Source organism: Morone saxatilis, unplaced genomic scaffold (genome assembly GCF_004916995.1).
Source record: "Morone saxatilis isolate NCDOM2014 unplaced genomic scaffold, NCSU_SB_2.0 Contig5, whole genome shotgun sequence".
In the NCBI taxonomy this organism is placed as follows: Eukaryota; Metazoa; Chordata; class Actinopteri; family Moronidae; genus Morone; species Morone saxatilis.
Window position 1 is genome coordinate 20,649,310 of NW_023340095.1, and position 13,190 is coordinate 20,662,499.

Here is a 13,190-nt window from a genome sequence, read left to right on the forward strand (position 1 = left end):
AAATATTTCATACGTGTAATCATTCTTGTGTGGACAAAAATATAATACAAAGTATAATACAAATGATTATTCTTAACTAAAATGACAAAAATGGCATAAAAACACTGATTGATTCTAATACGGGTCATTTTTGACCCACTTATGGAAGAGTGTAGGGTCCAGACACTCATGCATCTTCTAAGGGTTAAGTAGGACACTGTTTCTAGAAGGAAGTTGTGCTGTTGAATATTTGAAATGCCTCTTTATTCCACCCATTGTTTTGGAGTGGAGGCAGAATTCTCAGAAACTTATGTGTATCTATAGTCTGGGAAAATAAAATGTAAACTATCTGCGTGGAGAGTATGAAAGCATTTTAGCAGCTGGATTTTCAGTACAGGAGACTTTAAGTCAATTTAAATTAACTTAAGTTATCAATTATAAAATGTTAATGGACCAGCGGTAATAACTACTTCACAGTGCAGGATGTGCTCATGCAACAGAAACCAGATCCTTTTATATCCTGCTGTTGAAAATAACCTTGACTCTACCACAGTACAGGGGAGTCTGTCCCTTATCTCACCATTAAACTAACACAAACAACCACTACAACAGCGAAATTACCTCCCCCTTACAAAACTGGAACTGTTGAATTGGCTGTTATTTTAGAAAAGTATATAGAAAAATAAGAATATAAATTCCTGCTAAAAGTACACATAACACCCCCACTAGTACACCACTTGGTCCCTCCTGGATTTTTTGAACATTGTTTCAAGCAAAGAGAATACTCACGATTGAAGACAGTTATTAAGAAATGAGCTAGAACTTCAACACATGGGCTTCTGTACATTCAGTTTATACATTATTATAATATCCTCATCTTCACATAAAGAATTGGATGTGGGTACTTTTTTGAGAGAGATATGACAGATAAATGATTTCAACAAAGACGTTGCACTAACTGCCTTCATCACTTCACAAATACATTACAAAGCAAAATCTAAACTAATTAAATACATTCTACCCCGGAAGTTTTTGCCATTATTTTGACAATTTTAACAGAAAAAAAAGGTTTTAGTAACAGAGACGTCCTTCATGGTAGAGAAAGAGGTAACAAATGTTTATTTTTCAACAAACTAACGCTTTATGCTTATAACCATATGTGAGTTGATATATTACACACATCACAGCTGAAAGTCTTGACTGTTGATCTTTTCTTTTATTCCAGTAGGCAACTAATTGTCTCTTTAGTACAATAAATAACTCACTCTGTTTTCTCAAAGATTGAGCACAGTAAGATCTACGGCCCTCTGTGGAAGTCAAAGTACGGCCCTCTGGTTGTGGTGAACGTGGCCAGCGCCGAGCTGATAGAGCAGGTGCTGAGGCAGGAGGGGAGACACCCGGTCCGTACAGAGATGCCCCACTGGAGGAAATACAGAGAGCTCAGGAACCAGGCCCAAGGACCCCTGACAGAGTAAGTAAAAGCCCCCATATATGCTGTAGCTTTAAGTTAAAATAATTAAATAAATACGTTTGTATGTATGTTGAGTATGTAGTGTGTTCACAGTGTAAAAGTAAACTACACTTCAAACAGTGCCAAATAATGCTTGATTTTCGAATGTGCTATATAGTTAGTAGTAGTATCTCTCAGGCCAGAGGAGGAACCCATAGACAGATGTACACATACAGATTGAGGACAGAGGAAGATGCTTGTTTTGAACTCAGGCTGCTGCATCCTTGAAAAAGCTTTGTACGATCTAATAAATAATCTGGTTGAAAAAAGGGTTGCTAGAGAGACTACTGCATTAAGTTTCTGTGTTCTCTGCACTTGATTTGTACTTGACGGGGTTCATAAACAGTGCACAGTGTGGGAGGGACAAGGGATCCGTCTGTGCTTGCACCTCTGTTTTGGCTTTGATCCCGATGTGAGGGTACTAACATAATCAACAGCTTTATTACAAATCTTAACACATGCAAAGGAAGCTCCCGCATCTGGGCCATTCACTCCCATCAGACCTAAAAAGGCACGAGCATTGTAATTAGCTTTGACTGATTAATTGCACCATATGCTCACTGGTATTTCGTTTTTCCTGTCAGACTTGTTGTGGTAGGTCTCGTTTTTGGCGGTGAACGCTGTGACACCACAGAGAGGCTGCCAGAGACGGGCCTGCACTCTGACTGTCTGGCCTATAAGACAACTTGAATAATTCAAGTGTTTTTATAATGTTTCATTTAGTTCATTCCCAAATGAAAGAATGGTTTAGAGTAAAGCGAGAGGAATCAAATGTTCTCTTCTCTATTCATTACGACATTGTATACGTGTCTTTGGATAAGTCAATTGGATAGTAAGAATAAGGCTGGCGTTATTCTCTATGTTTCTTATTGTGAATTGTGAAAATTTCACAAATGTATAGTTTTATTTTAAAAAAAAAAGATTTCTAAAAGAGCTTGGCCCTGCAGTTTTAAGAGAACGTCACTCAAACAGGAGGGAGTGGGGCATTCAGATTTTGTGAGTGTTTCAGGCAGCAGGATGTTGTAATTGGAATTGAGTCAAAATAAACAACAGTGTGTGTGTTCATGGTAATGAAGGAACATGTCACCCAGTTTTTAGACATTGGAGCTCTATTGCGCAAAACAATGCAATACATCAGGCTTTGACTATACATGCAGTACTTGTTATTATAGGATCTTACTACAGTACTTGTTTTTATGGGATTTGCTGATGGAATGGAAAATATAGGATACCTGCAGCCTCAACATTACAGGAAAATAGAAAAAAGAGGCATGGAAACAACAAATGCCAAATTAATACATTTCCACGTATAAAATGGAATAATTTCAAGGACTGCATGTTGGTCTCATGCCTTTCACTATTAAACAACTTTTTTAATTTAATTAATTAATCCTCACTTGTAGAATCGGGGCCAAGTGGCAGCGCATCCGCAGCATCCTGAATCCCCGGATGTTGAAGCCCAAACACGTCTTGTCGTACGCTAACACCATCAACGAGGTGGTGACCGACTTCACCGAAAGAGTGGCCTGGCTGAGGGAAACCAGCGGCAGGGGAGTTATGGTCAATGACCTGACTGCAGAACTCTACAAATTTGCTTTTGAAGGTCAGCAGAGGACAAACAAATTAAATGTTTGCGTTTAATCTGCGGTGGAAACTTTTTTATTATGTGAAAACATCTTAAATAGTAATATAGAGGTAATTAGTAGTCACTGGTATAAGAAATCTGTGTCTCTGTTAGTCTTGGCAAAAGAGGTTTGTCTATAATTTCATCAAAAGTTAGTTCCAAAATCGCAGGACATGACAAGAAGAAGACCAGAAGCAAACTATAACACATGAGGTACAACTTAAGATAATCAATTTAGAATCAGGAACTGCACACCCTATGCCTCCGCTGTTGAATTGGCTTTACTTATTTTTCTTTATCATATTACATGTTATCTCTAAAATACAACCATGGTAGCTGATAGAGGGAAATGCTATCAGCATTGCTGTAAGTGTCCTTGACTCTTTCACTACTGCAGACCTTAGTAGCCGTCTGACCTACTTCATCTAGCTGCTTCTCTCTGTGCTGAGACATCACTGGAGATCTTATAGAAGCCCTTTAGAATTTCCCAACCTGAAAGTGTTTTGTAATGATTGAACAACACATTGACTTCTTTATGTTAGCGGAGCAGAGACTTAAGCGGCTATTAGTAGAGCAACCTGTTGTGCGTGTATGCTCCAGATGTTGACTTTGACAAAGTTGTTAAGTCTTTTGGCCTTGACAGCTGATTAGATACTGTGAGATAGTCCTAGTACCTTATATGATCACAAAGGTAGGTTTAGGCATGTTATATGACCTTTAATTCAGGTCCTTTTCAAAGCACATAGTTTTAATATTTCTAAATTCACTTAAAGCACTATCCAGATTGGATTCATATTACAGGAGCACACGGGTAATAAAATATTTACCTGCTTCAAAATAGTTAAAGAAACAGTTTACCATTTTGGGAAACACACTTAATAGGAGATAGATACCACTCCTTTCTGTACACTCCTTTACTGTTCTGAAGCTACAATGAAGCAGCCGGTTAGCCTAGCTTAGCATAAAGCCTGGAAACAACAATTTTTCCATCACCTGTGAACATATCAAAATCATTTACTTACTTTCTGCCTATTATGTTTTTACTGTTAGGGACTGTTAGACATAGAAAATGACACATACACCACCTTAGTTTCAATGGAAAATTTCACAATTTCAAGCTCAGTCTTGTTTTTGCTCATTCTTCCTACCTCTTTCTTCAGTCACCTCTCTCTTCCACATTCCCATGCATTTTCTTACCTTCATTGCCATTCTCCTTTCATCCACCAGATGCCGTCAGGCTTCATCTGCCCTGCAATAACTCCAAACCGACCCCTACACCCTCCCACTCTGTGACGGTCTCTTTAGGGGGTAGGGTATAAATACCCCAGCAAGCTTTCTAAATTCTGAAGCACATAAACTGTATACACTAAAGCCATATGTGATTTTTGATCATGTCATTTCAAAACCATAGGTAATAATCGGATGCTATAACAGCCTCCACTCTTCTGGTTTCAGACTTTATACCAGATGTTGAACAGCATTAATGAGGTCCAACACTGATGTTGGGTGATAAAACCTGGGTCACAGTCAGTGTTCCAGTTCATCCCAAAGGTGTTAGATGGGGTTGAGGTCAGAGCTCTGTGTAGGCCAGTCACACCAAACTCCACACCAAACTGGGCAAACCATTTCTTTATGGAGTTGGCTTTGTGCACAGTGGGCATTGTCATGTTGAAACAGGAGAGATGGTTCCAAAAACTCCAAAATCTCTCTTTATGCTATAGCTGTCACAATGTCTGCCTATGTAAATAAATATTGCTGTTTAGAATGCTAATGAATGTTCCTGTTTCTATCAGAGAATGGTGAGGGTGGCCCAAAGTTTGCTGGGGTATTTACATCATCCCCCCTTGAGAGACCGTCACACAGTGGGAGGGTGTAGGGGGCCAGTTTGGAGTTGGTCCTGGGGCTAGAGATAAAGGGGTCATTTCAGGGTGGATGAAGTCTGAGGACATCTGGTGGATAGAAGGATAATAGCAACAATGGTAAGAAAATGCACGGTAATGGGGGAGGAGAGAGGTGACTGAAGGAAGAGGAAGGATGAGCAAAAACAAGACTGAGGTAGAAATTGTGACGATTTTTCCATTGAAACTAACTAACTACTAACATTATACTATATGTTCTTCAGAATGTAGGAAAATCACAGACCAGTTGTGTTATATTCAAATCAACTGCTCTGTCCGGTTACAGAAACCAAGCTGTCTCTGTATAATCGTTTTTTCTGCAGGGATCTGTTCAGTGTTGTTTGAGAGGCGTATGGGCTGTCTGAATGAGATGGTGCCTGAGAAAACACAAAAGTTCATCTTCTCCGTGGGGGAAATGTTCAGGCTCTCCCCAATCATCGTCCTCTTCCCCCAGTACATGTGGCCCTACCTGCCTTTCTGGAAACAGTTTGTGGCAGCCTGGGATTATCTCTTCAAAATCGGTGAGCAACATTTGTTTACACCAGCGTATCAAGGTGTAGCATGTTTTAGGCCATTTTGTTACAGAAGGACGGCTGCTAATTAACATGTAGTGATGTTCATATCAGTAAGGGATTCAAATATTATTCCCTTGAATCCTGATATTCTTTACTTTATATGATCGAATCCATTTGAAGAAAGACAAAACTTGCTTGGAAGAGCAAGAAAAATACCAGCAAATGTGCTGTGTTGTACAAATGTATATGTGTATGTATGTTGTAAAAATAATATGAGAGACTACACACCAGTCACTCCCTACCAGAAGTACTTGTACCAGGGTACATCTGTAGTTACAAAGGGGTACTTTGAAAGATTCAAGAGAAGCTCAACCAATTGGTATGTGTGTGTATACTGTATATATCCATTTACTGAGTCAGCTGTAACACCTGAATGCTACATAGCTAGCAAGCAAGCAGAGAATTTTAAAGTAATGGGAACATTTGAACAGTTAACAGTAAAAAGTAAAAGTAATGTATACATTTTATGGAAAGTTAAAAGTAGTTGCTTCTAGTGGGAGGAGTGCAAATGTAAACTTGTCCAAACTGACCTAAACATTTAGAGTTCAACTTTAACATCCATACATTACAGAAAAGGGTTAAAAAAACCCACTGATATACACATTATATTACTTATATTAAAAAAAGGAAACGTCACATGTCACTTTGTGGTAAAAACTTTAATACTTTTTAAAGTATTACATGTTTTTCAATGTACTGAGATATGTTAAACCCTACAGGCTCATAAAACCCTTTCAAAAACAGTTTAAAATCCAGGCAAGTCCCAAAAAACACATGCTCATTTTAGACCTGGTTTCAGAAGGGCTCTTGTAGGCCTTGAACAGCTGCTCAGTTCACTTAACCTCCAGCTCTGGTAGTGGTAGTGGATGCCTCGGCCACCCCCATTACTGATTGTTGTCATAAAAGGTTACTAGAGCTCAGGCTTCATGGACATTTTTAGTTTGTATTATCAAATAATCTAACCCCTGACTTTGGTGACTCCCTCAAAGAACAAAGTCCACCTCACAGGTCCTCCTGCCCTTATTCCACGTCAGCCTCTGAACAAGATCCCTCACGGTGTGTCTCTATCACCATCTAGTGGGCAAAAGTGTCAAGCCTGTCTCCTCTTCGTGTTGGCTCTCACAGCATGAAAAAATGAAAACAGATGGATTTTCCCTTTTGTGTCTCATAGCTGAAGAGTTGGTGCAGAAAAAGATGGAGGAGATCCAGGAGAAGGTGCACCTGCAGCAGGACGTGGAGGGAGCGTACCTCACACACCTGCTGCTCAGTGAGAAGATGACGGTCACCGAGATCCTGGGCAGCATCACCGAACTCCTACTGGCAGGGGTCGACACAGTGAGTAGATATAGTGCGGGTGCACTGTGGAAGGGGGGTTTACTGTACTGTAGTTGACTTTACGTGACATTTAGTAGCTTAAAGGATTTTTTTTGTCAGCACGAATTGTTTTAAGGTTTAAGCTGCTATATTACAACACATACTTTAGACCGGCTTCTCATTAAAATTATAGCCACTGAAATGTAACCTAGACATCTACAAAACTTTCACTTTTCAACCCAGACATCTTTCAATCTAAAGATCACCAAGTCAGTGCTCAGGGCACAAAACGAACGAAACGTTACATCAAAAAACAGATGACAACAGCCTGTATTCCTCTCTGTTGCAGACCTCCAACACTATCTCATGGTCTCTGTACCTCTTGGCAAAGGACCCAGAGATACAAGAACAATTATACCAGGAAGTGATAAGTGTTTGCCCTGGAGACAAGGTGCCAGCCAGTGATGACATTGCTCGGATGCCATATCTAAAGGCCATCATCAGAGAGACGCTACGGTTAGAGGGATTCTTTCATTTTTATCAATATGTTATATCAATAGGACACCTGCCTGCAGGAGCTGCAGGTTCTGGCAGTGACCAGTAGTTGGTTTGGTTGTCTAAAGTGTGTTTGCTCTGAAGGTAAGGACATAAAATCACCTGAGGTCAAAAATGTCTCTTTTATTACTATACAAATAAAAATACTGAAATCGATTGACAAGACTTGATATATATGATAGTTATAGATTTAAAGGAATAGTTTGTTTGCTTTTTAAGCTAACTAAGAGTTTATCTCTCTACTCAATATGAAGCTGGAGCCAGGAGATGGTTAGCTCAGCTTAGCATAGAGACTTGAAACAGGGGGAAACAGTAAGCCTGGCTCTCTCTAATGGTAAAAAAATAATCACCTACCACCAACTTTAAACCTCACTAATTAACAGTGTTTGTTTAATTCATGGAAAAAGCAAAGTGTGAAAACAAAATTGCTGGTACAATAACTTTTCTGAGCTGCTAAATGTACGATTTGAAACGGTCCATGGGAGATTCCTGCTGGGTCCTTGGCTAAAATGAGAACCCCCTTAAATTATGTAGTAAACCAATTTTAATGCTATATCTATCCCCCAGGAGGAGCACTGATTATAGAAGCTGAAACACTTTACTGCCATCAAACTGCTTTAGTTTGACCTTTTTACCTCTAGTTTGCCCATTGCTTCCGGAAATCAGCTACTCAGTTACTGCCGCATTTGATGAAGCTGCAGATGCAATCATCTGTGCACTAAAGATGTGTCTAAAGATTTCGTTTTAAGGTGCCAACAGATTTTGAGCCCCTAAGAATGTTCCAGAGTTATTATTAATAGTTATAATTAATAAAACAATGATTTCTTTTCACATAATGTTGTATGACTGTATGACTTAGAGGTGTGAAGAGCAACAGTTGCTTTTGCCAAACTGCATTTTTGTTGACTCTTCACTGTGCTCTGTGGTCACCAGGCTGTATCCAGTGGTACCAGGAAACGCCCGTCTCACTGTTGAAAATGAGATTGTGGTGGGAGATCATCTCTTCCCCAAAAAGGTGAGACATGTGTCAGACACGACGCAGGTCCTATAAAGTTCACTGATTAATGAGAGAATGTGGTGTTCTTGCTGTAGTCAGGTGGGTCTTTTCTGTCCTCGTCATGCCATATGTGGCCATTAACTTTAATTAATACTGAGAATAATTAAGACTGAGAATAACTGCAACGTATTTGCCATTCTAGGCAAAATTGCCAAAATTAGCACATTATTATGAAATAATTTGAACCTCAATAGAATAAAAACTATATTTCTGTCCCATGAAGATAGTCTTTAAGAAAGGTACTTTAAAACTCTGAATTTTATTTTAGATTAAAAAACAAAATCATACACAGGTCCAGGAACACCACAGACAACCAAAACAGTACTAATAGTTTGGATAACATTGTACTCAAGGCTAACTGCAAAAAACATTGCATATATGTAATATTATATTACATTGTAACAGCAATGTCACCATTTGCAGACGCTGTTCCACCTGTGCCACTACACTGTGTCCTATGATGAGAATATTTTCCCTGACCCCCACGCCTTCCTGCCACAGCGTTGGCTCCGAGGAACGGAGGAGAAGTCTAAGCACCCGTTTGGGTCAGTGCCTTTTGGTTTTGGAATCCGAGCATGTCTGGGCAGACGGGTGGCAGAGCTGGAGATGTATCTCCTCCTGTCCAGGGTAAGAATATCCTTATTGCTGTTGCTAATGTGACCATAGATCTGCTATTTCATCATTCATTTCTGATTTTCTGCAGGTTAATAAATAGAGGTATATGTGTACGTTTCTCAGTTACTTTTTCATTTCTTTTGCAAATACAGTGTTTTAAATGTCATTATATGGCCAAATGTACATGGAGACATGAACATTACACCCATATGTGAGTGCAGAACATCCATCCATTCATCCATTTTCAGTGCAAGGATTTGAGGCTAGTTTATAAAAAGAACGACGTGCTGATCAGATTTGACCTTTGCAACGTCATTTTCACTCTTTATATGAACAACTGTAAAACTAGGAATTTAAAAGGGCCAGCATTACTAAATGTAGAACTGAATGGAATATCATCTGAGATGATAAAGTTGGCTAAACATTGGAGTAGTAGTAGTTTATACATAAGATAGAAACTGAGTGTAATGCCCCCTTTGGGTCAATAGAGGCATTGTTACTTTTAAGTGGAGCTGCAGTTTGGGGGGTGGTTTTAAGCAGAAAAATCCAGGCAAGAGATCTCAACTCAATAGAAGAGGATATGTGGAAAACCACAGTGGCTGATGGTGGTTAGTCAGAGATGCACAGCGCAAATTTACACACTACAAAATCAAACACAGGTATTATTACACACCACTTAAGCTTCAAAGAATGGGACTTATGGAGTATGATTATTGCTGGAAGTGTCAAAAGAAGGTTGGTCCTTTTTTTCGTTGGTTGTGGGAATGTCCATTTCTCCTTTGTTTTAGAATAAACCATTACCTGAATCTCCCCAGTGGTGTTTAGTAGGACACAGGTCTCTCTTACCACCAGGTATATCCAGACATTTGGCCTGGCACTGGCAGGGTTTGTTGGTGGTTCAAGGACTGTTCTCCCCGACATTGAAAGAGTCAGACAGAATTGTTAATCACAAAGACTAATAATTACCAAGGAAAGGTTATTGAAGTCTGCTAGAATTTTTTAATGTACATAAAGAAAGAAACATAATGACATAACAACAAAATGAAAATATTCATACATTTACATTTTGTATTCTCTTATTTATTTTTGAAGTACAAAGTAAAAGAACTTTGCCCAGATGTGCTTTTTTTGTACGTTTGCTTGGTCAATCAATCTACATTGACATACTCTGTGTGTTGTCTTATGTTGCTTTATGCTCTTTATAAAGTAGAAAACTTGAAAATGTGATTTGGTATTGATATAACAATATTAAGCACAGCCGGAGCAAGAGGAAAACAATACCTCTACATGAGCAACACAACCAGTTACACCTAAAAGGACTAATCAATTGCACTCTGATCCATGTGAAGGGGTACACTGTGAAGAGTTTGCACCTGTAAACATTCAGGTTTTGAGATTGGTGATAAAAGTGCAACAGTTTTATTTTCTCAGAGTTTTAAAATAATTAAGGTTTTAATGTCACTGTTTAAATAGACAGTAGATTAGACTGTGCAGTTTGCTCTGCCCGAAAACAAAAAGAATTTTAATTTTAAAATGAAAAGTTATTTTGAACATTTAAAATAATGAAGTTGCCTCCCTGAATATTTTGTAAAAAGTCATATTTCCTGAGTCCTCAGTGGTCTGATGATTGTAGTATATGTTTGCAGATGATTCTGTTGTTCTGTGTATTTTCTTTGTTTGCATTAGTCATTTTTTGACTCCTGCAGCATCCAAACCAACAAGTTACTACTTTGTGAATAAGGTTCCCTCTGTTTTCACTCCCTGGATAGCTTTTGTAGTTATATTCAAAGAGCAGCGTTGACCTGTAATAACTGTGCAACCAGAGCACAGAGGTCTGGCTGTTCTTCTTCTGTAAAAACTTGACAGTGGGGTGGTCTGACTTTGGACTGAGTCCCCTCAGCCAAAAACCACAGTAATAAGTTAGTCAGCTGGTGAATAATTGGTAATCATTAACTGGAATGTGGACTGTGTCTGCACTCCTGTGCCCCACATAAATAAGTACCCTGCCAAAATTATAATTTCATTATTTCTACTTTGAGCAAATTGTTCTTTTTTCTATTTTTAAAGTTGATAAAACACTACGAGGTGAGGCCGGATCCTGCTGGAACCACGGTCAAGCCGATCACCAGAACCCTGCTTTGCCCTGCTAAGCCAATCAACCTGCAGTTTCTGGACAGAAGAGTCCAGCAAGAGGAGCAGAGAGCAGCGGCAGGAGTTTCTCTGTGAGCTGTTTTAGTATTCACACTGTGTTGTCTGCCTGTCCCCGAGCACTTGTTTATAGGCCTGGCTGGAATGCGCCTAAACTGTGGCATAAAATTCAAGCTGATTGTAGATGTGGAAGGTTGTACAGTGAAGAGTACAATGCTGTATGTAATGTGAATTATTTAGTTTCCGTTCCACAAATGCCATGTGTTTTTTCAATTGTCAGGCCTCAGAGCCAAACCTGATTACAGTAGGGCTGACTGGAGTTTACATGTTCTACTCACACCAAACTCCTGCAGGGCAAATCTTGACTTATTCTATATTTTTCTTACAACAAATTCCATGAAAAGACCAAAACTAATAATGTGTTAGTCTTTCTCTCAATACTTTCAGATTCCTTTGCTGTGGTCCCAAGCCCACCGGTTCCTACTGAAAACATACAGTACTGGGCCTAAAAGCTTCTAAGATGGTTTCTGTTAGAGTAATTTTAAAACTTATATCTATATATAGTAATTATTTTTTGTACATAAAGAAATGTATTTTTATGTTTTAACAGTGTTTACAATTATGATTTTGTTTTACAATTAAATTTCCCAGTTTGTTATTTGTATTGGCCAATGTAATGTCATGTAATGTGTCAGTGGGTTGAAAATACCTATAACATCAAGTTTCTAAACCAGTACACAATGTGTAGAGAGGTTTAAGTCTCCTTCCAACAGTGCGAGTATCATTCTGGGTTTGAATCTCTACCACAGCATTCACCTCTGTCTTCTGATGTTGTCTAATAAAATTGTAGCAGAAATGCCACAGATGTGTATTCTAAGCGTTACTTGTTTATTTACATCGTGTAAGACTGAAGCTGTGTCCCAGTTTCATCTAAAGGACTGAATCTAAGCAGGTTGTAACTAAATAGTGTATTCACACAGAGAATGACAAAGTACAATAAACTCAAAAACATTAGTATGCAGAATAAGAAACGCATATGTTTGGACTGTGCTGTTGATTGACTCTACTGTCCCATAATGCAATGCACAAGGGGAATAAAGGCGCTTCTCACAGCTGCTTGAAATGACAGATGGTGGTGAGACAGATGTAGAGAGATTTTGGAAACAAAAAAGCTCAAAATATTTGGCAGGCATTATAGAGTTTTATTAAGACCTGCATACATATTGTATTGTTTCCTCTTGGTAAAGTGACCGGTATGTCATTTAGGTATTTTTCTTCTTCTTCAAATTCAAAAACATCACAAATTCATTGACACATATAAGAAAAGAACGACTGACAAACAAAGACGCTGTTGCATGACAATCTGCTTATTTGCCTTGACATAACAAGAAACTGTTCTTTGTCTCCATCTGGTGGTTAAAATGTTTTACTATTGCAGCTTTTATTTTGAAAGTAGAAGGTCTACAGGTAACAGGATGACCCTTCATTTCCAGGTTTGTGCTCAGGGGGAATCAATGTATCAAAAGTATTAACTATTTTACCTTTACCTTTTGTGTTTATTTGTTCAGCTGTGTTGTCATAGTTCATAATAAAGCTGATTCTGATATCTTATAGCAAGAATAGTTTTTCTTAAATAAACAGAATAATTTGGTTTCTTATTGGCTAATCGCAATAAAATATGTCCTACCAGGAAAAATATCTTGTTATAACCTGAAAAGGACCTTGTAGAAACAGAAGTAAACAACTATTTTTCATCACGGTGGTGGCAATGCGCCACCATGTAATTGTTGAAAATACAGTGCTCACTGTTGGTTGCAGGAGCAGAAGGGGTTCAATTCAATTCAATTCAATTTTATTTGTATAGCGCCAATTCATAACAGAAGTTATCTCCAGGACACTTTTCAAATAGAGCAGG

The 13,190-nt window shown here is 38.6% G+C and overlaps 1 protein-coding gene across 1 annotated transcript in view; it reads left to right on the forward strand.

The window, feature by feature from the left end:
- Positions 1-12,136, forward strand: part of si:dkey-91i10.3 (cytochrome P450) — a 13,542-nt gene extending 1,406 nt beyond the window's left edge. Inside the window, exons 2-9 of the mRNA XM_035676645.1 lie at positions 1,260-1,450; positions 2,893-3,092; positions 5,335-5,532; positions 6,758-6,921; positions 7,250-7,416; positions 8,389-8,470; positions 8,936-9,139; positions 11,195-12,136. Of these exons, the coding sequence (XP_035532538.1) occupies positions 1,260-1,450; positions 2,893-3,092; positions 5,335-5,532; positions 6,758-6,921; positions 7,250-7,416; positions 8,389-8,470; positions 8,936-9,139; positions 11,195-11,353 (1,365 nt within the window). The 3' untranslated portion in view covers positions 11,354-12,136. The remainder of the gene's footprint in view (positions 1-1,259; positions 1,451-2,892; positions 3,093-5,334; positions 5,533-6,757; positions 6,922-7,249; positions 7,417-8,388; positions 8,471-8,935; positions 9,140-11,194) is intronic.
- Positions 12,137-13,190: the final 1,054 nt, after the last annotated feature.